The sequence below is a fragment of the Lygodium microphyllum genome, chromosome 7 (genome assembly GCF_053477565.2).
Source record: "Lygodium microphyllum isolate KBCC chromosome 7, Lygodium_microphyllum_v1.1.10, whole genome shotgun sequence".
Lineage (NCBI taxonomy): Eukaryota > Viridiplantae > Streptophyta > Polypodiopsida > Schizaeales > Lygodiaceae > Lygodium > Lygodium microphyllum.
This window is the reverse complement of record NC_141141.1, coordinates 117,382,048-117,408,707: the sequence shown is the minus strand read 5'-3', so window position 1 is coordinate 117,408,707 and position 26,660 is coordinate 117,382,048. Positions and strand designations below refer to the sequence as shown.

At 42.1% G+C, this 26,660-nt stretch overlaps 1 protein-coding gene across 1 annotated transcript in view; it reads right to left on the bottom strand.

Moving 5' to 3' along the window:
• Window positions 1-15,834, bottom strand: part of LOC148033868 (uncharacterized) — a 54,501-nt gene extending 38,667 nt beyond the window's left edge. Inside the window, exons 1-2 of the mRNA XM_087681872.1 lie at window positions 15,484-15,834; window positions 14,662-15,229 (exon numbers count right to left, since the gene is read on the bottom strand). Coding sequence (XP_087537998.1) covers window positions 14,662-15,229; window positions 15,484-15,556 — 641 coding nt within the window. The 5' untranslated portion in view covers window positions 15,557-15,834. The remainder of the gene's footprint in view (window positions 1-14,661; window positions 15,230-15,483) is intronic.
• Between the last annotated feature and the right edge of the window lie 10,826 nt (window positions 15,835-26,660).

Below are 26,660 nucleotides of genomic sequence, written 5' to 3'. Positions count from 1 at the left end.
GTAAAGACACCCCACCTAGCCGCCCATGTATTACTACACTGACAATACCCACACCTGCAAACTGCAGGCGGCGGACACCCATCACCGTCACTTTATTCTTTATTATTTTAGTGACAAATGAATAAAGGGAAGGTTGGTCACACATTGTGACTGTTGGAGTTTCCACATTGTGAGTCTCTCTCTCTCTTGCTCTTACTCTCCTGCCATAGCTCTCTCGTGCAAGCTTCGATCCTTCTCACCTTTCAACTGGTATCAGAGTATGGTTGCTTGAGCATTCGAGCTTAGTCCGTGACTCCTTTAGCATTCATTCGAATCCCTACACCGTTGGTTCTCACTCTTGGCAACCAATCCGACTCCTTCGAGCTCCGATCACTCCCCGACTTCCCGAGCACCTACCCAGCCCATTTAGGCACCCTCAAGGTATTCCTTCAGAGGTATTGGAGCTCTCTTTTGTTATTTCACTTCAGTCCTCAGGTTTTGTAAAGCAGGACAGCCATATCCACTTGCTTCTTGTGATGCCTACACTCTACCAATGACTTTGCCCTTCAAGAGGGAGCTCCTGGGGATCCTTAACTACCCCCCCAACCTTGCCTTGACCTTGCCCAGCCCTTCCATAGGCCCTGCTTCAGTTTGCACCATCACTTGACCTATAGGAGTATCTTCCCCAGCTTGACATTGATCTTCTCCAGCTACTCCAGCCATTGGGCACTTGAATGGGTCTCATTTGATGCCTAGAAGGAAACTTGGAGCTTGGCATTGAAGCATTGAGCATTGGTATTGATTTGGGTCTGATTTAGCACTATTTTGGGACTGTCATAACACTCCAGAGGCTATCATAAACAATGTTACACTAACATTTGATGCGACAGCTTGGTTGGCATTGACATTTGATGCCCGGTTGGTGCCGAATGTTAGGGGAACGTATGCCTATTGATTGGCCATCATTTGGAGCTGATTTAGTGGCCTGAAATACTCAGTTTTACATGGTAAATCACTGCTGTATACTCCAGGGATAAAGCTTATTTAGTCACTTTATGCTTTGCCTATTGGTCACGGGTGCTTCCCAGGTGTTTCATATGACTATTGGGATGCAAATGAAGATTGGCAAATGCTTTGGATGGTTACAGAATGTATTTTGAGCCTTGTTTGAGCTCCATATTGGTTGGCATTTACTTGACATTGGTCTACACAGACATGCTTTGTGACAGAGGTTATACCTATGGTCTATGTATAACTCATTGACACATGCTTGATGCTTATGTTACCTACACATGTTAGTTACATTATTTGGACTTGAATGCTACTGGAGCTTCATTTGGGCTTGATTTTGGATATTCTATAGCTTATTTTGGTCTTGCTTTGGCTCGTCAGAGATTGATTGAGATTGCCTTCATGACATTGGATGCTATCGTTGGATACTTGACTGCTCATATGCTCTAGATGTTTTACTGATATAAGATCTTGGATACTCCGTCATTGGTGCTCTTACATGCTTTGTTTGAGCTTCATTTGGGCTTGATTTTGGATATTCTATAGCTTATTTTGGTCTTGCTTTGGCTCATCAGAGATTGATTGAGATTGCCTTCATGACATTGGATGCTATCGTTGGATACTTGACTGCTCATATGCTCGATGTTTTACACATATAAGATCTTGGATACTCCGTCATTGGTGCTCTTACATGCTTTGTTTGAGCTTATTCGTTAAACACTTACAGCTTTTGTGCTAGTGGGAGCATCTTTGTACGCTTATCACACATTGAGCAATGCGGGGTATGTATATTGAGCTTTTGGATCTTTGAGACCGGGATCTCCTCGTGGATGATGTATGGTTGATATATCTTGGTCCGTATAGATGTACTTGGGCTGATTTGGCTTTGTATTCACTAAGCAGACACCGACTTGTGTCAGGTCTTGGCAATGGTATGTACATTTTTCCGTGTTGATTGGGGGGTAATGACGGACTTTGTCTGATGTGCTTGGGTGTTGGCTCATGTCAGGTTGACTGTTACATGCTTGTTTATGCCTACTTAATGCTGGTTTTGCATTGACAATCAGTGATTGACTTTGAATATTGGGTGTTTTGCCTATTGTCAACTCTCATTGTACACTACTATCATAAATTACAGCAAGTATATATCTCCGGAATGTCATGTATTTTTCATGCTGAATCATCCCGATTTGATGTACTTTTGATGGTACTTGGTGGGCAGCATCATTAAATACTCGTTTCTCGCCATTTTGCCTTGGTTTTGGTGGTTTTTTTATCATTTTCCACAGTTTACAACAAGCAGTTTTGAACTGTCTGCACTATATCAGCTTGCAATGTGGTATCTTCTTCCATTGACAATGCTATCTTTAGCATCACTAAGCTTGATGGTACAAATTATGCCTATTGAAAGAGCCAAGTTTGGCAAGTATTGGTGCAAAAATCGCAGACAAAGCCACTAAGATTGAGTGGCAGTAGCCTAAAACTATGACTAATGACGAATGGATGGAGCTTGATGAGTTATGCAAGTCCACCCTCATCTTGTCACTCACTAAACAGGTGCATTACAATGTGGTTGAGGAAGCACAAAGTGCTTGGCAACTTTGGGATAAGATCAAGAATCTCTATGGCAAGCAAAGTCCTACAAGTCAAATGTATTGGCTGAAACAGCTTATAGATCTCCGCATAAAAGAGAATGTGACCATGTCAGCTCATCTGAGCCAGTTTCATGCTATTCTTAAGAACTTGGTTTCACAGGGCATTGATTTCAAAGAGGATGTCACTCCGTTGTTCTTGCTTCGAACTCTTAATGAGTCTTGGGATGTATTCCGCACTGCCTTAAGGATGTGCTTCTGCCAATACTCTGAAGCTATATGATGTTAAGAGCTCTCTTCTGTAAGAAGAGATAAACCATAAGAATTCGGATGCCTCTCATGTGTCTCATGCTTTAATACTTAGAGGCCAACATGATGGAAATGCAAAGAATGACTGTGGTAATGGCTGTGGACGAGATTCGCAGAAATCTTGGTCCAAGTCGCGTGGCAAGTTGCGCAGTAAGTCTCGGGGGAGAAATGCCAATCTGACTTGTCATCATTGTGGGAAGAAAGGCCGGAGTGTCATGAATTGCGCAATGAAAGGAGAAAGTGCAAGAAAAGTCTTCTAATCGCAGCATAGTACCTGCTAAGTGAAGTGTTAAAATTGAAGAGATCAATGTTATGCAAACCAAGGATAGTGATGGGGATTATATCCATGCAGCAGCTTAATCTAGTGCTTCGCAAATGACAGAGATACACTCTATGTATGCACAGTGTTAGCTCTTAGACTCGAGTGTGTCCTTTCATATGACACCTTGCCAAGAGTAGTTCCATTCATACCATTCTGTTTCGTGTTCTGTGCGCTTGGGTGATGACAAGTCTCTTGAGATTGTCGGCATTGGTGATGTGAGGCTGCAGTTTCCTTCTGGCAACAATTTTGCTATGCATGATGTACGTCATGTACCTACATTGACACGCAGTCTCATGTCCACTGGACAGCTTGATGACACAGGATATCGTATATCTTTTGGAGACTCTGCATGGAAGATTACTCGTGGCAGGCTTACGCTTGCGAGAGGTGCCAAGGCTGACAGCCTCTACCCCTTATTTGTTTCTGGATCTACAATTGATCATGCTTTGTCTATGGGATCTTTACCTCATGTATCTCTTTGGCATGCCCATTTGGGGCACGTGTCCGTTAAGGGAATGAAAATGCTTTCTGGTTTGCAGTATTTACCGCCCCTTGACTATTCTCATTTTAATTCTTGTGATGATCAGTCTTTATGGCAAGCAGACTAGGTCTATGTATAAGAAGTCTCGTATGTCATGCATAAGTGAGCCCTTGGCTTTGGTTCATTTTGATGTCTATGGGCCCATGCCCTGTCAGTCTATGGGTGGTACAAAGTATTTTGTTACTTTCATAGATGATTTTTCATGTAAAGTATGGGCTTATCCCATAAAGCAAAAGTCCGATGTATTGGCAGTTTTTCAAAGATGGCTTGCTTTGACAGAAAACCAATCTGAGCATATGCTGAAATGCCCAAGGACAGATAATGGGGATGAGTATGTCTCACGTGCTTTTGAGTACTTATGTAATGAGAGGGGTATCAAGTGTCAGTTGACCACCCCCTACACCCTTCCCCAGAAGGGTAGGGTTGAGCCGATGAATAGGACCATCCAGGAGAGGATTCGTAGTATGCTTAGCCATGCAAGCATCCCAGCACTTTTGGGCTGAGACAGTTACGACTGCCGTGCATATCATTAATAGATCACCTTGTAGTGCCATTGATCTCTAGGTTGCAAACAAGGTATGGACAAGAAAGCCTCCCTCTTATGCGCATTTACGTGCCTTTGGATGTGAGGCATTTTGCCATGTGCCCAAGGACAAGCGTAACAAGCTAGATCCTAAGAGTGTTAAATGCATATTCCTTAGCTATGCAGTTGCAAGAGAGATGGGTTACCATCTATGGGATCTGCAGGCGCGCAAAGTCATCCCCAGCCATGATGTAGTCTTCCATGAAGACAAAATGCATAGATAGCCTCAGAAGATGGTGGAGATACGCAGGGTTATATTTTAGGAGAAGCCACGAGCTCCCATACAGCTAGTAGTAGCAACAGGTACTCATGGCCAGGGTGTTGAACAGAATGTTGGGCAAGCAACAAAGCTTGCAGTGCGGCACTCCACTAGAGATAGAAGTCTCCCCTGACAGATTTCAGCCCTCGATGCATTATGTCTTGGTTACAGATGCAGGAGATCCTTTTGCTTATGAATAAGGCTATGCGCAGGGGTGACAATCACTCCTGGGAGAGGGCTATGCAGTCTAAGATAGACTCCTTGCATAAGAATGAGACTTGGCATTTGGTTTCCTTGACTAGTGGCAAGAAGGCACTACCATGTGAATGGATGTACAAGTTGAAGAGTACCCCTAGACACCCCAAGCCGACTTATAAGGCAAGACTTGTTGCTAAGGGTTTTAAACAGGAGCATGGAGTTGACTTTGATGAATTCTTTTCTCCTGTGGTTAAGATAACCACCCTCTGCTTGGTTTTGGCCTTAGTCGCGTAGCTTGACTTGGACTTGTATCAGATGGATATCAAGATGGCATTTTTACATGGGGATTTGCATAATGAGACTACATGGAGCAGCCTAAGGGCTTTGTAGAGCCTAGCAAGGAGCACCTAGTGTGCAGGTTGAAGAAAAGTCTTTATGGCTTGAAACACGTACCTAGGGAATGGTACCATAAGTTCAATGCTTTTATGCAATCACAGGGCTACAGCTGTAGTGCTATGAATCCGTGCTTGTACACAAAGAAAGCCCATGATGGATCTTTGCTTATTTTGATACTCTATGTGGATGATATGCCATTAGCACAAAAAGCTCATGATGAGCTAGATGCTCTTAAGGCTTAGCTTAAGAAGGGTTTTAAGATATGAAGGATCTAGGACATGCCTCTCACGTACTTAGAATGCGCATTAGACGCGACAGGCATCAAGGACTCCTCTACTTGTCACAAAGAGAGTACATTCATAAAGTCCTTGAGCGCTTCCGCATGCAAGCCGTGAAACCTATTGGCTGTCTATCGCCTTCTTATATGAAGGTATCACAGGCTAATTGTCCGCAAACAGATAAGCAGAGGGACGAGATGGCCAAGATTCCCTGTGCATCCACTGTGGGCAGTCTTATGTATGCCATGATAGCCACTCGTCCAGATATTGCCTTTGTAGTTGGTGTTGGGGCACACTATATGGCTAAACCTAGCAATAAGCATTGGGATGCCATAAAGGGTATCATGAGGTACCTGAAGGGTACTCCAATATGCACATATGCTATGGCAGCCAGGATACAAGAGTCGTAAGGTATACTAACTCTGATTATGCAGGATATGCAAATAGTAGGAAGTCCACTTCTAGCTGTGTATTCACCTATGCATTCACCTATACTGGAGGTGCTGTCTCTTGGATGTCCAAGATACAGAAGTGTACGGCACTTTCCACCACTGAGGCCGAGTATGTTGCAACCCATTGAGGCTTGTAAGGAGGCCATATGGTTAGGCCGTTTTGTTCATAACCTTGGTATTGATGCTATCCCTACATCGCATTCGAATTCTATGAGTGCTATTCAGTTAGCCAAGAATCTGATCTTCCATGCGAAGACGAAACGCTTTTAGGTGAGGTATCACTTCATACGTGGGGTCGTTGAGGACAAGTCTATTGACCTTATCAAGATCTTGACTAACCAAAATCCTATAGATCTGCTCACCAAAAGCCTCTCTACGGAGCGCTTTGCCTTCCTCAAGAGATTGATGGGCCTAGGATGAGATGACCTCTTTCCTCATCTTGTTGTACATGTGTGCATGTTGTACTATCAGATTCACCTCTAAGTGGGAGGTTGTTGGGGATAAAGGCGCCTCTGCCTAGCCGCCCGTGTATTACTACACTGACAGTACCCGCACCTGCAAACTACAAGCAGCGAGCGCCTATCACCGTCACTTTATTCTTTATTCTTTTAGTGACAGATAAATAAAGGAAAGGCTGGTCACACATTGTGACTTTGTGAGTCTCTCTCTCTCTCTTGCTCTTGCTCTCCCGCCATAGCTCTCCCGTGCAAGCTTCGATCCTTCTCACCTTTCAACTCCTCCTCTATCACTTGGCGTCACTCATCTCTCATGAGGTTGCTAGGATCTACATTTTTGCAGCTCAGCTCATCTTCCATCATCTCGCGTCATCATTATCCACCTAGCGTCAACATCTGGAGTATTCTCCCTACGTTTGACAACTCCAACACTTTGGGATTTGCGTTTTGCTATCCAGGTCACTCCTCAGCATCAAAGGATTGTGATTCACTTCCTGGACACATGGTGATCATCTTCCACGACTCTGACAACATCAAAGGACTGCAGTTCACTCCCTTGACAACTATCCTTCACCGTCGAGTGATTACTTCAATAGCCCACTGCTTGGAGAACTACGTTTTGCTCCCTTCACTGCACAGATTCCCACAAGTGCTACTGCCTGATTTAAACAGGACAGTGCAATTATCTTTTGAGCTTTGGCTCTATTATATCAGCTTTTCTTCTCATAGCATGATTCAGTGCATCATCACTCTGTTTTTGTGTTTAGGAATTTCTCCTCTCTCTCAGTGTTTGCCGTACACATTCTATGTTACTCCCCGCAAACTCTACTGTCTCTCTGCATTGTCGCTTATTTTGACATGGTATCAAAGCATACATATTATTTTGACTTAGTATCACAGCATGCCTATTATTTTTGACATGGTATCAGAGCACAAGAGCTTAGAGAGCTAAAGATCCTGTTCATCAAAGAAGGCAGAGACACATTGCGGGTTCGGTTTCATCTATTGATTTCCCCCTTCATTTCCACTGCATCACCAAGAGACAGAGATACCCTTCTCTTTCTCTGCCACCCACCCTTCCTTTTATAGGTTGACACTCCAGTGCTATGACTTCTCCACAAGTAGATACACAAACCATTGGGCGCTCCTCTTCTAGCATCACTGGAACCCCAATCGATGCTTGCCACCATGGACCTTTGCACCCTACCCTGCCAAAGTATATGCGTCTATCCCTAGGCACTCGTTGTGCCACCTCTCCCTTCTGGGCCATAGAGTTTATTCTGCTCCAACTTTCAAATTTTTATGCTCAAGGCAATAAGATGCATTCGATGTGCATTAAGCCCTTTCAAGCCACAGGAGAATCAAGTGGTACCACGGCCTCCTCGCAACCGCCACAATGCACTACAGACGACGTTTCTACTTCTTCTAGGGTTTCAAGAATACAACCTCAACAACCTGTGTTTCTGCAGTTCGGTCCCTTGAGAGAGAATGATTGTTGGATACCCTCCCCTCCACAGTCCACTCCTTTGAGAGACAGTGATCGTTTGATCCCTTCTATAACTTTGGCTTTGCAGTACGCTCCACTGAGAGACAGTGACTATTGCCCACCCTTGGCTGTCTAAGCCTCCCTTTTCAAAACCCTCGATTACTCAGGTTTGAGAGGCCATCTCCGAGGGTTCGACCCCCTATATGCCTTTTCCGGCACAGCTTGGAGTCCGTGATCCATGAGTTTTTAGATTCCCCCTCTTGTAGAGGGGGCTTCAGAGGGGGATGCACTCTCTTTACCCTCAGAGGGGGCTTCTTGTTGTTCACCTTCAGAGGGGATCCTTGCACCTCCACACTAAGGGGAGGGCACCTACTCATCATGAAGTTTGTCTCCCACCGTTTACTCTTCTGGGATGGCTGTCTTGGGATAGTCATTTCTCCTATTGATACCTAGGATCTTCAAAGACCACCTAGATTGCAGCCTTGGCAACTTGGTGACAAGATCTTCGAATTCCTTCTAGCATGGAGTTATGGAGCTCATGGCTTCTCTCCCGAGGTGGAGACATATACTACAGTTCATCTCATCTACTGTTGCTTACTACAGGTTACCTTTTAGGTGATAATCTTGGATCTCCAAGATCCTCTTCTTCTTCATCGTATCTCTCTTCGCTTCTCTTTCATCCCTTTTTGGGCCTAAGAGGGGGTGTTGAGAAGTCACTTCTTCTATTCACACACTTCATTTAGGGTTTCTCACAAACAGCTCCAAAAAGGGCCGATGTCTACATTTTGGCCAGTTTTCTAGTGGGCGCCCACACAGTGGTGCACCACCCTAGACAACTTATGCCTATAAATAGGCAGTCGCTTCATTCATTACCACCTCTCTCTCTTCAATCATTCTTGACCACCTTCTTCGGTCACCACCACCACTTCCCTTCTCTCACCAATCACTTCCATTGCTCTCACACCCCTTCAGGACGACATTTCAGTTTGTGACTCCTGGCTCCTTCACCCTTCCTCTCTTCTGCTTCAAATGCCTTGTTCCAGCATCATGTCTTGCGTTTCGAGCATCTTTCACCTATAGTCACCATCATCTACTTGGCGTCAACACCCTTCTCCATCAAGCTGCACCTTCACTTGCATTTTTCAATGTGGAGATCTTCTCCTTGCCTAACATCATCATCTCCAGCTTGGCATCAACATCTAGCCTCTGGCAATAGCCTACATCACAGAGTGTCATTGATTTCATTATCGTCTATCGTAGGGGTTGTTGGGACCTATGTTTTTGCAGCCTCATTTCTCCTCTATCACTTGGCATCACTCGTCTATCACAAGGGTTGCTTGGACCTACGTTTTTACACTCACAAGGGATGTTGAGACTTGCGTTTTTATAGCCTAGCTCCTCCTCCATCACTTGGCGTCACTTGTCTATCACAAAGACCTGCGTTTTTGCAACCTAGCTCCTCCTCCATCACATGGCATCACTCGTCTCTCACAATGGCTACTAGGACTTGCGTTTTTAAAGCTCAGTTCATCTTCCATCATCTTGTGTCATCATTATCCACCTAGCATCAGCATCTTGGCTGCTCTCCCTTCATTTGACAGCTCCAACGCTCTAGGATTCACGTTTTGCTACCCAGATCACTCCCCGACATCAAAGGGTTGCGGTTTGCTTCCTCGACAACTAGTAATAATCTTCCACATCTCCAATAGCATCAGTGGGTTGCGGTTCGCTCCCTCTACAACTTTCCTTCACCTTCAAGTGATTACTTCAATAGCCCGCTGCCCGAAGGACTGCATTTTGTTTCCTTCACTATGCAGATCCCCACGAGTGCTACCACCTAATTCTCAAACAGAACAGTGCAATTATCTTTTAAGCTTTGGCTCTACTGTATCAACTTTTCTTCTCATAGCATGATTCAGTGAATCATCACTATGTTCTTGTGTTTCTGAGTTTCTCTTCTCTCTTAGTGTTTGCCGTACACATTCTGTGTTACTCTCCCCAAACCCTAATATCTCTCTGCACTATTGTTTATTTTGACATGGTATCAAAGCATACATGTTATTTTGACATGGTATCAGAGCATGCCTGTTAGTTTTGACATGGTATTACAGCACAAGAACTCAGAGAGCTAAAGACCTTGTTCATCAGAGAAGGCAAAGACAAGTTGCGAGTTTGGCACCATCTACTAATTTCCCCCTTCATTTTCATTGCATCACCAAGAGACAAAGATACCCTTCTCTTTCTCTCTCCCACCCACCCTTCCTTTTGTAGGTTGACACTTTGGTGCTATGACTTCTCCACAGGCAGATGGACAGACCACTGGGTTCATCAGACAAGGCAAAAACAAGTTGCGGGTTCAACATCATCTACTGATTTCCCCCTTCATTTCTACTGCATCACCAGAGACAGAGATACCCTTCTCTTCCTTTCCCACCCACCCTTCCTTTTATAGATTGACACTCCGGTGCTATCACTTCTCCACAAGAGAAGGACAAGATCATTGGGTTGGGTGCTCCTCTTCTAGCATCACCGAAACCTCCACCGATGCTTGCCACCATGGACCTTTGCTTCCTACCCTGCCCGAGTATATGCGTCTACCCCCAAGCACTCATTATGCCACCTTGGGATTCCTAAGGGGCCGTGAGCAGCAGCTTCATCACCAAACTACATCAAGAGACTTCATTGGCATTGGCACTCTTCTTGTTACCCTCGGATCCACATCTTCTTCGACCTTTAGCCACATCCAATATCTAAGAGGGGATGTTAGCTGTCATGTTTGTCATGCACTATCATCTCCTGTCTATGACCCTCAATCTGAGTCAAATGGGTACATTAAGAGCTCTAACATTTCTGTCATGTGTTTTGACGAAGAAGCAGCTCTTTCTACAGCATGCATTTCTTTTTTAGCCATTTTAGGTGTGTTCACATTGTGCATGCAGCCAATTCTCAACCTTCACAATGGCCAACGGTCAGTATGTCTATGATTGGAGTAGGATATCCTATCTTCCACAAGGCGGCAACATTTTTTGTTTCAAAGGGGGCAGGTCAGATAGATCTAGTCGACTACATTTTTTAGGCCCTAGGCTGCTAGTGGGCCAATTTTTCAGCCCTTTTTGGCTACATGTAGCCAATGGTCACTTTGGGGCAGATCGTTCCTTTTCTTCCCCTTGCAAGTGCACACTCCGACTTGGCATTCCTTTTCGGCATTTGCGAGGGCTGCTGGCTACACACTCCTGTTGAGCTAAAATATGCATTACTTGATGACTAGCCTCTTAAACAGTCTCAAAATACACTAAAAATACTATTTTAGAGTAAAACCCTAAAACGGGGAGCAGTTCAAGAGAGTTCAGTGGAAACCCTAAAACGGGGAGCGGTTCGAGAAAGTTTAGTGGAAACTCTAATTTTTGGGGTGCCCTTCCACATCTATAAATAGATAGGCTACCTCCATTCAACAATCATCCTTGTTTTGCAAGTTACACCAACCCACACACCCTCAACTGCGGTTGGCACCCAGTTTCTAGCCTGCAGCACACCTCCATCTGCAGCCATCATCGACTGCAGCCACATCATCTTCAGCATGTCCATTGCTATAGGCGACAGCTCTTAGCTGCTGGCGACTGCTCCAAACTGTCCCAGACTGCTGTTCAGCCTGCTGTCCATCATCTCCAGGGTCAGTCAGCCTGTGTTTTCAGCATTGCAGGCCCTGACTCTCTCAGACACTGTTTCAGCCTGCTGTTTACAGCAAACTGTGCACAGTTTCCAGCCCCCCGATCGGTGGTACACTACTGCGTTTACCAGTTTCCAGCCTCCAGACTGCTGCGTTTTGGTGACCAGCCTGCTGCCATTCACTATTCAGCACTCCTACACTCCGACTGGTGGTCACAGACTTGGGATCCGTCTTCGGTGGACATCACACTCCGACATTGCTCTGCCCTCGAGCACACTGTACACTCTTGCATTCATTTACAGCATTCATTCACTTCAGAGTTGTGTTCTCTCTCTCCCTTCTTCTGTTTGTGTTTGAGTTTTGAGTTTTGCGTTTAGGGTTTGAGTTTTGCCCTCTGTGTCTGTGTCTTTGTGTTTCTGTCGTGGTCGTACACTCTGTGTGTCCTTAGTGCAAACCCTAGCAGTCTTCTTAACAACTCCCTCTCCATCACCATCTCTGTCGTTGTCACCGTCTCCATCACCATCTCAGGTCGTCATCTTTTACAGCCTGATCCAATACCTTCATTGAGGATTTGGGCTGCGTGAAGGGACAGATCAATCTGCCATTGTATTCAGCATTCATTCAGATTCAGTGAAGATCTCTCTCTCTCTCTCTCTCTCTCTCTCTCTCTCTCTCTCTCTCTCTCTTGCCAGCAAGTCTTCTCACTTCTCCTTTTTTATCTACGTTCGTGTTCCTCTTCCGTTGTGCACTCTCACAACTACAACCTGAAGCTTCTCCATTCAATGTAGACTTGTTGTCTTCTATTGCATGCAGGCCGTGTGCAGCACTCTCTCTCCCCAAAGGCCATTAGAGTTTGTTGCGGGCAGCATCCTTGGTCTACATGCAAGTGCGTATAAGAGCAACTTGTGATTTAATGAGCAGGCAGGGTTGGACTAATTTGTGAAGAGCAGGTACAAGAACAACCTGCAAGTTAGAGACTGAGTGGCTCAAACCTAGGGTTTCAAAGCAGAATCAGCTACTTTGTACTCAGATTGAACGATACTAATATAAGAAATACCCTTTAGTAATCTTAGTAATCTCGAACGGCTCTAAACCAGCACTCACAATAGCTCGGGATACTATTATAAGAACACCAGCTTTGATACAATGTAAGGATACACTAGGATTCGCAAAGAAAATAGAGTGTACAAGCATGACTAACAAATGAACTTAGACACAGGTACGCAAGAAGACAAAGAGAATGAATGAAGTGAAACCAATGAGCAAACAAAGTATACTAGGTATGATACAATAGATGATGGAGTGCCGACCAGAGGCCTATCTGATAGCACTCTTGTGGGAGCAGGCTAAGGGATGGACTGTGGCATACTCCAATGGATCCTGAGTGCAGCAAACTACCAAAACTCAATGCCGGAATATGAGGAAAAGATCCCAAGAAACTACAATGGCAATAGAAGACCCAAAATGTAACTATGCTCTGGAAACATCTGAATCATCTACTTATGATATTTACTCAAGCAAATAGTTTTTCATGTAACCCTCTAGCTACAAGAAAACAGAGTCCTGCTGCAACCTCTTTTAAGACTCCTCCATTTGAAAAGATACACTTAAATCAAAGCTTCCCTTTGGCTCCACTCTTTTTCGAAGATTCCTATGAGCAATGATGCAATGTAGCTCTCAAATGGGATACCTTGAGTAGGTCATCATTTCCAATGCTCTTTCTGCCTGACACGATCAACCAGGTTCTGATTTTAAGTGACTTTTGAACTACTAAAAAAGGGATAACAATTGCATCAAGCTCTCTATACTTAGACTTGGAAGCGCATCATCTGAATTCGGATTGGTATCTGGAGTGTACTGGCATACTGAAGACCAGAGCTGGCCCTAATCCACAGAACCGAGGCAGAAAATTGTGTGACAGCAAGAAGCTTCTACATTCAGACCTCTAGCATAGAGCTGTACTAGAATCTGACTAGAAGTATCTACTCCTCATTCCCCAACAATTATTACAGAGATTGGAACACACTCCTGATTCATTCACAATCAACAAAACTTTGTTCAGCCTCAACAGAAAAGTTACACAATTTGGCCAGAAGCAACTCAGTAAATTTTGAAAACAGCCACGGAGTCTGCCCCACGAGAGCTTCATCGCTTTCTTGATGCACTTCTTGGGAGCCCCTTCTTAAAGAAATTAAGCTTTGCAGCTAAACAACGGAATAACTTTCTGTATTCATCTGTTTTGCCCTGCTTTCTAAACTGCTAATCTGGACCTAGCACCAGGCAAGGTGGACTAATCACATCAAGCTTACCTTTTGCTTCTTTTTTGACATGTGACTTGGCACAGGAAAGATCCCATGCATAAACATGCTGAAGAGTGGTTATGGCTCAGAGGTGATGCTCACAAGACAAACATAACCAGAGATAGTGACTCAAACTTTTATATTCCGTATTCAGAAGCCTGTCATGATGAGTGCAGGTGGAATAATCATGTCATCCTCAAGCATGTACCATTGGCTCCTTTGTACATGAGACTTGGCAGAAAAAGGTCCCCTAACACAAAGATGCTGAAGGGTTATTATGGCTCTAGGTTGATGCTGACAAAACGTTCACAATTAGAGATTTCATATTCAGAAATCCAGAGCACTCCCATGGGTTACCTCCCTATGTTTGGCAAGAGGTGGGATCAGGAATCTCAGTGCCATCGGTCCCTGTTGCCCAACCTTTCAGCTGCTTTCCCCTCCAGAGAGAGTAATCAATTACAAAATGGCAGGCAGGCAGTATCCAATTGACTTTCACCCAAGCTCTGCTGTTGCTGTTGCCTGTTCCTGTGGATGACAGACAGAAAGCAGGTAACAGAAGCAATTGTGGCCCATGAAGAATGGGCTCACAAGAGTAATAGGAACAAAATCTGATACTTTTTGTATGTGATGCCCTTCTGCCGGGGCTCTCCAAGATTATTCCAACTTTGCCTAGTACCGTTTAATAATCTTGTATACTCAGCCGATTTTCATGATTATATTCAAGCTTCTATGCAACCATTAAACCTGTCTTTTCTATCCCTGTAACATATTAAAAAGCAAGAAACGAGCAAGCAAGCAACCAAACAGATCAATGGCATGATTCAGGCCTTTACCGTGGCCGATAATAGTTTCTGTAAATGAATTCTGCCATTTCAGTCTTGGATTCAACTGAACGTCCCCTGTAACTTAGGTAGAATATCCGGTTGAAAATGGCCCGATTGACAGAATCGACAATGAGGTAGAATATACAGGTGATGGCAAACCAGGGTATCCATAGGAATTTTAAGATAAATGGCAATTCAGTGATACGGTGTGTATAGTAGGCAAGCACCACATTTGTACGAGTGATTGTACCGTCCACATCGAAGAAGGCGACTTTTTTGGCTGCATTTGATCGTTCTTTATTCACAGAGCCACTGGTGTTTATACCTGACTGGCATCTGATAGCCGATATACCCCCCTTAAATCCTCCCAATGAGAACCGTGCCATACCAAAGTTCCTGCAAATGCCACTCCAATGTGAGCGTTTGCTGAAGCTGGCACTCACAAATCCTCCAACTGAGACAAAGCTCGATGTCAAAAGCCTGCCACCATGTCTTGATGAAGAGAGGGATATGCCAAACAATGGCTTCTCACAGAAAGAGCCAAGCTGAAGCAAGGAGTTCAAAAGGCATGTGGGACCTGAGAATTGGACGCGCATGGATGAGCTCTCTCTCTCTCTCTCTCTCTCTCTCTCTCTCTCTCTCTCTCTCTCTCTCTCTCTCTCTGTGTTCTCGCAAATAGGGAAAGAAGCAACGAAAAATACTGCATTGCGTGAAATGCATTGCACCAAACCTGGTGAATTGCAGCAGGATGCAAGAACAGAGCTGAAGCGTACAAAAAGAGACAGAGATACAGACATAGAAAATGGAGAGAGAGAGAGAGAGAGAGCTTACTTGAGACGGGGAATGGCGGAGTGACGAAGGAAGTGTGCCGATGATGGAGCAAAGGCATCCAGCAAGAGGACATGGTTTACCTTTGGAGGAGGCGGTGTCTGGATTTGTTAGTCAGAAAGTAGGTAGGTGCAGGTAAGAAAAAGCAGGTGAGGTGCGACGATTAGAACACAAGAAGAGGGGCAGGAGAGGGAGGAGGAGGAGGAGGAGGAGGAGGAGGGGGAAGGGGAGGGGGAGGCGGCACGGCCTAACATTGGCATCGGCGTTGGCAGGAGCAGCCAGACTAGAAGTGGAAACATGGGGAGGAAAAAGAAAGTTGGTGTCGACGGATAGTGACCACAAGAGGAAAAAGGGGCCGTCCTGGCGTCCTGCCCAGAGCCCATATCACGAGAAGTTTACCCCCCCCCCCCAAAAAGACACACCACACACATGCAGACGTATACATCCCCACGCACATATCTCTCAATTTTCTTTTTACAGAATATTGCACATAATTTGTATTAAAGTTTTAAAAAAAGGTAGGTATCACATCAAAATTGGGGCACTACCCTTATGCTAGAACACATTGCTTGGCAAGTGGAGATAGCCTAGATGGCTTCTATTTATTATTACATTATGCATTTGTGGTAGAGGAGTATCCAAGTGGTCATCTGTGACATGTATGGGTCGTGATACGTTTTAGTAGTTCATCGAGAGTCTGATCTAAAAGACACTGCATGGCACTTCCACCGAATGTCACAGGGTTTGTCGGTTAGCGACTCCCGAGTCTACTCTGTAACGAAACAGATCGGCCAACCCTGTTAGGATCGACCTGAATCTTTCTGGGTTTCTAACGGTCAAGTCATTCTACAGCCTTCTAGCGTCGTGATCTACTTTGTGCAAAGCATCTAAACCGAAGCAGACTCATATCGCACTTGGTTCAAAGAGAATAGAAAACAAGAGGGATGCATCCCTCGACCTCTCTACCTGTAGGGTAAAGTCCCATTTCGATCCCCTAAAACAATATGAGTAAGGGTTCTACCCTATACTATCTAAGGTTAATTTGTCATTGTGATTTGAATGTTGAGAAGCCTCCCAATTCTTTGGGACCACCTTGCCATAGGACAGCCACATCAGGGAGGGGGAAGGGTTCCGCCCACCTACTTCCCTTGATAGCTTTAGTTTCCTACTTACCTAAGGGCACATTAGTGGTAACATATACAAGCAATTTCCTTAATTAACACGTTAGTCACATGTTCCTTAATGTAATTTTATACATTGACACGAAAACAGTTCAATCAATTTCCTTGAAAGTAAACTTTATATTAAAATTTCAACTGATATACAAATCCCATCCATAGGACGATTCCTGCAATCCGTAAGGATGCGTCTTATTCTCCTCCAAGTTTCCACCCTTGCACTAGTAACAGGGCCTCGAGACTCCTTCCGGTGTCACACAGACCATTTGAGTAGAACCTGGAGGTGGGGAATTTACAGCCAGAGCCCCCCCGGCACCCGAGCATCCTCCTACAAACGGATATTTCTATAGAGAGACCTCTCATGACGGGCTCAGTCCACATTCTCAACATGGCTATCAAAACCCCCCTTGGATAGGGTTGGCGGCTAGCTAGGGATTCTCATCGCACCTCTCCCAGGTGTTCACCCTGAATCCAATTTGAAGAATTATTTATCAATTTGTACTAGACAATTCTTCATTCTCTCTGCAAACAAAAATTCCGATTTGAAGTAATAGCATCTAGTCTCGACTTTATTCCCGTTATCATCTGAGATTTCCAAAGATAGACTAATTTAATTTTCTCATTCTTTGAATAAATAGTATCCTTGCAATGATGATTGCAATTTGGGACATTAGCTTCCCTACAATGAAATCCTACCCATTCCTTGAATTAAGGTTTGATGTGTAACTCAAGAAGTTACTTTAAGGGTTTTTAATTCCTTTCAGCTTCAAGCAAGATAGGGCTTGAAAAGAAATCCTTTACTCTTAACATTTTAGGGTTTGTAATCCTCTCAACTTCCTGGGAGACTTACATTAGGGTTTTTCCATACCAAATACCCTTCCTGATTTCATAGTAGAAAATCTTAGGCCTAGTAAGGACAATTTAATACAATTTGCGCATCTTTATCAGAAGTTACATGGGTCACGAGATATTGGCCAACACAACTGGTACTAGCAGTTTTGCTCACGAGGAAAAGAATCTGATGATTCTCAATCAGTGATTAAAAGCTAACTACTATTCTATGGTGTGGAACCTAGGTTTAAATCTAAACGTCTTTACCCTTATTTCAATTATTCAATTGACTAGTAAGTTTATTTTACCATTCTATCTAATGCATTATACAAGTGCAATTTAAAGGAGTTATCAAAAAGCCTTCAAAACTATTGTATACTTTCCAATGTAAAAAGTCTCTTTTCCATTTTCTAATGTAAGTGCTTAAATCATAACTCCATGAAATTATTTGATGCAAACGCATTAACCCCATACATACTCTAACACAAGTAAAATCTGTATTTTATGAGATGTAATGAGATTTCCTATTATCTCAACCAAGATGCGAATGCATAAAATCTATTTGGCTTAATTGTAGTTTAATGTGATTTCTTGAAACTTTTCATATGTATTAGCATGAAATCTCTATGCAATTTATGTGCAAATCAATGACTTCTAAGTGCAATTTTAATCAATCACCTAAGATGAATGCGATGAATAAAATTTTCCTAGTATGCCTACTATCTCAAAACATGCTCAATTAAATTGTAATAATTAATGTGAACGTTCTTTTCTCCTAATTTCTTTTCCTAATACAATGGGGTGCACCTAATTTATAAGAGATGTGTTTCCCGTAGTTACGGTCCCTTGGTCCACCATCCCGTTGGTTGTGGTTGGAGTTGCAGCTTTAGAGAGATCTTTCACTTGGGGGCCATGGATACATGCGGGGTTGCGAAATAACTTGGTTACGGTCTTAAGATGGAATTCGTCCAAGAGCGTGGGTCTTCTTTCTCGAGCGGTGGCTACTTGAAATTTTGCAAGAAACTCTTTGCTTTTTGGATGAAGGTACTCTGCTCTCGTATGGACTTGAATTGACTGCAAGGGGGGGGGGGAGAGAGAGAGAGAGAGAAGAGCACACAAGAAGTCTTCGATGTATAGTGCATGAAAGCCTCCTTAAGATATTTTTCTAGAAGATTCTAGAACCTCCTCTCCTTCCTATGGAAACGTCGGGCGGTGTGAAGAAGGGGGAGATGGCTCCTTTGCAGATTGACGCGAACACCATGAGAGTAGAGGGGAGGGGTTTTTATAAGTGGGGGAAGGAGAGGGGAGGTGATCTGTGATCTCCCTCTCCCTTGTGGCTACAGTATGGACCGCCCCCCCTTTCTTTGTGGAGAGCATAGCGACGGGGTGCTAGCGGATCGTCCACCTAGCAAGGAAGATGAAGTGGGTGGTTGGAAAGGGGAGGAGGTGGTGGTATTGAGGCTCTCCCTCCCCTCCACAACATACAATGGCGGCAACTGGCTTTCTCTCTCTCTCTCTCTCTCTCTCTCACAATTCGTGACGGTGGGGAGAGAGAGAGGTAAGAAAAAAATTATTTTTAAAAAGTATTTATTAATATTTAACATTTATTGTTAAGTTGTAGGGGGGTTGGTATGGGAATGTAGGGCAGGGACATTACATCCTCTCCCCCTTAGAGAAATCGAGATATCCTCATCTTGAAAGGAACTGGGGGCATTACTGGTTGAGAGAGCCTTCCTCAACCCAAGTGGCATCCTCTTCAACATAATCTCTCCATTGGGCGAGATATTCCCCAAGAGTTTTACTTCTCAATTGTCTCTCCCTAGTATCTAGGATTTTATTTGGTTGCAGCTCAAGGACTCCTTGGCTAGGCATTACAATTTGTCGATCATTCATTACATGGCTAGAATTAGGTACATATTTCTTCAGTGGACTAACATGAAATACGTTGTGAACTTTTACATTTTCAGAGAGTTGAAGTTTGTAAGCATTAGGTCCTAGGCTTTTGAGGATCCTGTAAGGCCTGCAATACCTTAGACTAAGCTTTTTAAACTCTCCCAAGGATAAAGAACTCTTCTTGGGTCGTACACAAATGAAAACCATATCCCTCTCTTTGAAGAGCCGCTCTTGCTTGTTCAAATCTGCATAAGCCTTCTATCTATCCTTGGTGGCTTTGATGTCTTGCCTAGTGGCCTTAACCTATTCATCCATTTCTTATAGCATCATCTTGGAAGCCTCTACCCTTGAAGTAGGGTTCGAGAAATTTAATGGAGAATGGCAATCATGCCCGTACATGATGCCAGGAGACATATTCTACGGTGGATTCCGTGAGGTTTTGCGGTGCATCCTGTAAAATTATATTTTTTGCCGAGGCTCATACACAAGGTGGATTCCTTATGCGAAAAGTCGATGGGGATGCCTGTCTTTTTCAGGCATCTTGTTAATTTAATATGCAAGTGGGTGATTCCATAGAGGGTGATTCCGCAAAATACATATTTATATTAATGGACATTTATGAGTTTAGAGTGTGTGCACTCGTAATAAATTAAGGTTAGGATTGAGTTCTAACCAATTTATTTATTTTGTAGTTGAAGACTGCTAGGTATTCACTTTTGTTGGTTTAATTTTATTATTTTCTAACAATTGTGAATGCTTCAGTTGATGTGTAGAGTAAGCAGCGGTGGCATTGGAAAGCATTGGGCGATAGCATGTATTCAAGTTATTTAGAAGAAATTATCATTTTTTATGGGCGTGCATCTTTGGCGTGGTGCCAATATTTATTTTGACACGCTTATTTATTGAAGCGCTTGACTTTTATTTATTAATTATTTTGTATGCGCATGGACGCACAATTTAAATATTTGTTATTCGACATTATATTTGGGCACAGCCCGACTCTTTGGGCGCCTAATAGCTTTAATTCTTTGGTGGGACAAAAGCAAATACAAAAGCTAAAGCGTGCTAGTTGTAAATTTGGCTATTTTTTGAGCTTGGAGATGAATAATATATGGGGGTGTGATGCCAGGAGGCATATTCCATGGTGGATTCCGTGAGGTTTTGTAGTGGATTCCATAAAATTATATTTGTTGCCGGGGCTCATACACAAGGTGGATTCCTTGTGCGAAAAGTTGATGGGAACGCCTGTTCTTTTTGGGCGTCTTGTTAATTTAATGTGCAAGTGGGTGATTCCATAGCGAGTGATTCTACAAAATACATATTTAAATTAATGGACATTTATGAGTTTAGAGTGCACACTCCTAATAGGTTAGGATTGAGTTCTAACCAATTTATTTATTTTGTACCTGAAGATTGCTAGGCATTCACTTTTGTCGATTTAATTTTATTATTTTCTAACCATTGTGAATGCTTCAGTTGATGTGTAGAGCAAGCAATGGTGGCGTTGGGAAGCACTAGGCGATAGCGTGTACTCAAGTTATTTAGAAAAAATTATTATTTTTTATGGGCACATATCTTAGGCGTGGCGCCAATATTTATTTTGACGTGCTTATTTATTGAAGCCCCTGATATTTATTTATTATTTTGTATATGCATGGGTGCATGATTTAAATATTTGTTATTAAACATTGTATTTGGACACAGCCCGACTTTTTGGGCACCTAATAGCTTTAATTCTTTAGTGGAACAAAAGCAAACACAAAAGCTAAAGCGTGCTAATTGTAAATTGGGCTATTTTTTGAGCTTGGAGATGAATAATATATCAAATACATGCTTTGTGGAGTGCTCACACAAGGCATGGGGAGAGATTGTACCTAATAGTCTTTTGCTTCATGTCATGCAAGTCTTCTCTCTTGTTTTTTGTGCAAAAGTAGAGTTCTTTTATTCTTGGGGACCTTCCGGTGCTCACTACACACGCATAGCATCCGATTTGTGCACCAGATGATGCCATGAGGCATATTTCACAGTGGATTTCATGAGGTTTTGCGGTGGATTCCGTAAAATTATATTTGTTGGCGAGGCTCATATACAAGGTGGATTCCTTGTGCAAAAAGTCAATAGGGATGCCTGTCCTTTTCACACGTCTTGTTAATTTAATGTGTAAGTGGGTGATTCCATAGCGGGTAATTCCGCAAAATACATATTTATATTTATGGACGTTTATGAGTTTAGAGTGTGCACTCGTAATAAATTAAGGTTAGGATTGAGTTCTAACCAATTTATTTATTTTGTAGCTAAAGACTGCTAGGTATTCACTTTTGTCGGTTTAATTTTATTATTTTCTAACAATTGTGAATACTTCAGTTGATGTGTAGAGCAGGTAGTGATGGCGTTGGGAAGCACTAGGCGATAGCGTGCATTCAAATTATTTAGAAGAAATTATCATTTTTGATGGGCACGTATCTTAGGCGTGGCGTCAATATTTATTTTGACACGCTTATTTATTGAAGCACTTGATATTTATTTATTATTTTGTATACACATGGGTGTACGATTTAAATATTTGTTATTGGATATTGTATTTGGACACAACCCGACTCTTTGGGTACCCAATAGCTTTAATTATGTAGTGGGACAAAAACAAACACAAAAGCTAAAGAGTGCTACTTGTAAATTGGACAATTTTTTGAGCTTGGAGATGAATAATATATCAAATACATGCTTTGTGGAGTGCTCACACAAGGCATGGGAAAGATTGTACCCAATTAGTCTTTTGCTTCATGTCGTGCAAGTCTTCTATCTTGTTTTTTGTGTAAAAGCAGAGTTCTTTTGTTCTTGGGGACCTTCCGGCCCTCGCTACGCATGCATACAACATCCAATCTGTGCACCATATGATGCCAAGAGACATATTCCATGGTGGATTCTGTAAAATTATATTTGTTGCCGGGGCTCATACACAAGGTGGATTCCTTGTGTGAAAAGTCAATAGGGACGCCTGTCCTTTTCAGGCATCTTGTTAATTTAATATGTAAGTGGGTGATTCCATAGCGGGTGATTCCGCAAAATACATATTTAAATTAATGGATGTTTATGAGTTTAGAGTGCGCACTCATAATAAATTAAGGTTAGGATTGAGTTCTAACCAATTTATTTATTTTGTAGTTGAAGACTGCTAGGTATTCACTTTTGTTGGTTTAATTTTATTATTTTCTAACAATTGTGAATGCTTCAGTTGATGTGTAGAGTAGGCAGCGGTGGCATTGGGAAGCACTGGGCGATAGCGTGTATTCAAGTTATTTAGAAGAAATTATCATTTTTGATGGGCGCGCATCTTAGGCGGCGTGGCATCAATATTTATTTTGACACGCTTGTTTATTGAAGCACCTGACATTTATTTATTATTTTGTATGCGTATGGACGCACGATTTAAATATTTGTTATTGGGCATTGTATTTGGACATAACCCAACTCTTTGGTTGCCCAATAGCTTTAATTCTTTAGTGGGACAAAAGCAAACACAAAAGCTAAAGCGTGCTAATTGTAAATTGGGCTATTTTTAAAGCTTGGAGATGAATAATATATTGAATACATGCTTTTGTGGAGCGCTCACACAAGGCATGGGGGGAGATTGTACCCAAGTAGTCTTTTGCTTCATATCGTGCAAGTCTTCTCTCTTGTTTTTTGTGCAAAAGTAGAGTTCTTTTGTCCTTGGGGACCTTTCGGCGCTCACTACGCACGCATACAACATCTGATTTGTGCATCAGTGGTATCAGAGCGAAGTTGAGATCGAGGACTTCCAATCGCTTACCATCTCGTGTGAAGGCAAAGCTCCTAGAACGATCGAGCTCTACAATCAGTCTTGTGGCAATCTGTCTATACTAGCGTGTTCCTAGTAGTGAAGAACCCCCTGTTATGCTATTGGATCGTGAAGGACAGGCCTCTACAGGTGGAGGACCACACGGAAAGCTTCTTCATCAAGTCTTTTATTCTCAGAAGAAAGAGATAAGCAATTTTCAATTAGTGTGGTTAACAAGCTTAATAAGCTTTTAATAAAGCTTGATTTTCCAAAAGTTAATAGTGGCAGTAGCAGGATGCAGTCGATGGCGATGAACGTGACGAGGACATGCCGCCGTCCTGGGAGAAAAATTTTAGCCATTAAGCTTTTTCAAAGCTTAAAGACTTTAAGCTTTTCTAAAGCTTAAACAATTTATCTATTTTCAATCTTTTCATAGCAGCAGTTCCCACTGGATCAAACACAAACTCGTCTTCAATCTTCTGGCAAGCCCCTGTTCACACCTGTGGACTGATAGAATTCAATTTCAGCAAACAGATTGCTACTCGCAGTCTGCACGCACGAATTATCTTCTTGGAAGATGACCGTGATATCAAATTCTGCATTTGCAAAGAAAAGATACTACAAAAAGCCATTTTTAAAAAAAATAAGCCTTGTAAATCTGACTTTGAGCTACCCTCATCCCGCTAACAAGATTTCAAGTGTGTGAGGTCTTTTGGAATTTTGCAAGATGTCCGATTAAACCATGGAAGATTTTATGGCTGAAGGTGATTTATCGAAACCAACGATGGAGCAAAAACTAGATTTGATTATGATACAACTTCAAGAGGAACGAAGAGTACGTCAAACTTTGCAAGCCAATTCTGCAACGATCTACGGCCGACCAAGATGGACCGCAATCTAAAGATCTTATACGACGTATGATCAATGCAACACTCGAAGCACAATCTATTCGGAAAGAAACAAAGATAAGTAAAAGAAATTTCAAATTTTTTACTTTCAATGGGTCACGCGATGGAAAGACTATACTTGCTTTTATCAGTCAATTTGATGATTATTTCTATGAAGAACAATATGCTGAGAAAGACAAAATTAAGTGTATCACTAATCATCTAGTGGACAGAGCATCCCTATGGTGGACTGTTGTACGTAAGAGCATTGATTGTCCTCCTACTTGGGAGACTTTCCAAAAGAAATTTTTGCAGAATTTCCTTCCACCCCAATTCCACGAAAAAGCAATCAAACAATGGGATCTTCTGCAATAGAGGGATCGTGAGCCTATTTCACAATATACTGAGCGTTTTTGGAATACTTTATTGCAACTACGAATGCTCGAAGATGTACCTGAGGCAATCCATAAACACAAGTTTATGTCTGGTTTACTTGGACATTTTTATGCGGAGATGAACATGTTCAAGCCAACGACTCTCGAAGATGCAATTTCCTTGGCCCATGATACTGAAGACAAAATTTGAGGATCAGAGAAGCGACCACAACAATTTCAAACTAATGGTAACTTTGGTTCAAAACAATTCAATTCAAATTTTTGAAGATTCAATCAAAACCGTTTCCTTCCATCTTCATTACGTAAATCTTGGACATGACCCCTTGCTTTACCATCAAACACAAATCCAAACCCTAAGCCATCTCTCCAGCCAAATCCCAACATTCCTAAACTTTTCGCTTTTACCGATAATGTATTTAAAGCCAAACCCATAGTTTGTTACAAATGTCATCAACCTGGACATCTAGCGGCGAATTGTCAAACCAAGAAGCCAATTGTTCACATCAACTATTTGGGACCAATTGAAGATGAAGAACATGAAGAAATGCCAGATTTTACGGAAGACAATGACGATATCGGTACTACTTCAGATACTTTACCAGGTATGCCAAATCCCCATTCTTTATTAACGATGAAATGTCTTGTACATGGTAAAGAAAATATTATTTTACATGATGATGGGAGTACACATGACTTTATTTCTGTAAAATTGGTCAAAGAATTGAATTTACATACTGTTTCTATACATTATCGCATCAAGGCTGCATTCTTAGGTACTAGATACAATGGGACACAAGAAGTGTATGACTTAGAAATTAAAATTGGTGATTATGTTGAACATAGAAATTTCTTAGTTGTGCCTTTGCAATCTAGTGACATTATCTTAGGAATGCCTTGGCGTCATCAGTACAATTCCAATATAGATTATTCCACGCATTCAATGAGGATTCATTATAATGGGAAATAAATCACATTGCATGGTATGCACACTTTCGATAATTTTCCATTGCTTAGTCATACATAGGCTAAACGTTCATTACGAAAAGGTAGCAAATCCTACTTAATATGGGTGAATGACATTGAAGCTAAAGAAAATCAGATGCATCCTAAGCACGCACAATTTCTTTCACAATTTCAAGATTGTTTTGCTATTGACTTACCACCTGGCTTACCACCTATACGTCTCGAAAATCACAAAATAGACATAATTCCTGGATCACAACCACCATGTAAAGCACCATATAGATATAACCAAATTGAACAGAAAGAAATTCAAGCCTAAGTTGAAGAATTGTTAACCCGAGGACTCATTAGACCTAGTAGTTCTCCATTTGGTGCACCTGTCCTATTAGTGAAGAATAAAAATAATACTTATAGGATGTGCATTGATTATTGTGCCCTAAATAATATCACTATTAAGAATAGATATCCGATTCCTAGGGTAGATGATCTTATGGACAAACTACAAGGATATGCAATATTTAGCAAGATAGATATTAAATCTGGATATCATCAAGTACGATTGGACACATCTAATATTTTCAAAACTGCATTTAGAACACAATTTGGACACTACGAATTTCTTGTTATGCCTTTTGGTTTAACTAATGCACCAGCCACATTCAGTCGTATGATGAATCGCATATTTTTGAAGCATCAGCATTTTCATTGTGTCATTGTTTTCTTTGATAACATATTGGTTTTCAGTAAGAATGAGAACAAGCATTATGAACATTGATCTTTGGTTTTCAAATTATTGAAAGAGAATCAATTATATGCTAATCTTGAAAAGAGTGAATTTTTCCAAACACAAATTGAATACCTAGGACATATTGTTTTATTTGAAGGTATTAAAGTTGACCCTAAAAAGATAGAAGCAATTTTAAAGTGGCCGATACCTAAAAATGTGCACAAATTACGTTCTTTCTTAGGTCTTGCTAGCTTTTACAGAAAATTTGTGAGAAATTTTTTCATTGCTTGCATTACCTTTGACAAAATTATTAAAGAAAGGCATTGTGTATCATTGGTCCAACAATCAACAAAAGTCCTTTGATTTATTGAAACATGCTTTAACTCTTGCTCCTGTATTACAATTACCTAACTTCAATAGACCATTTTTCTTAGTAGTGACTGATGCTAGTGGATCTGGAATAGGAGCAATCCTTATGCAAGATTCTCATCCCATAGCCTACTCTAGCTG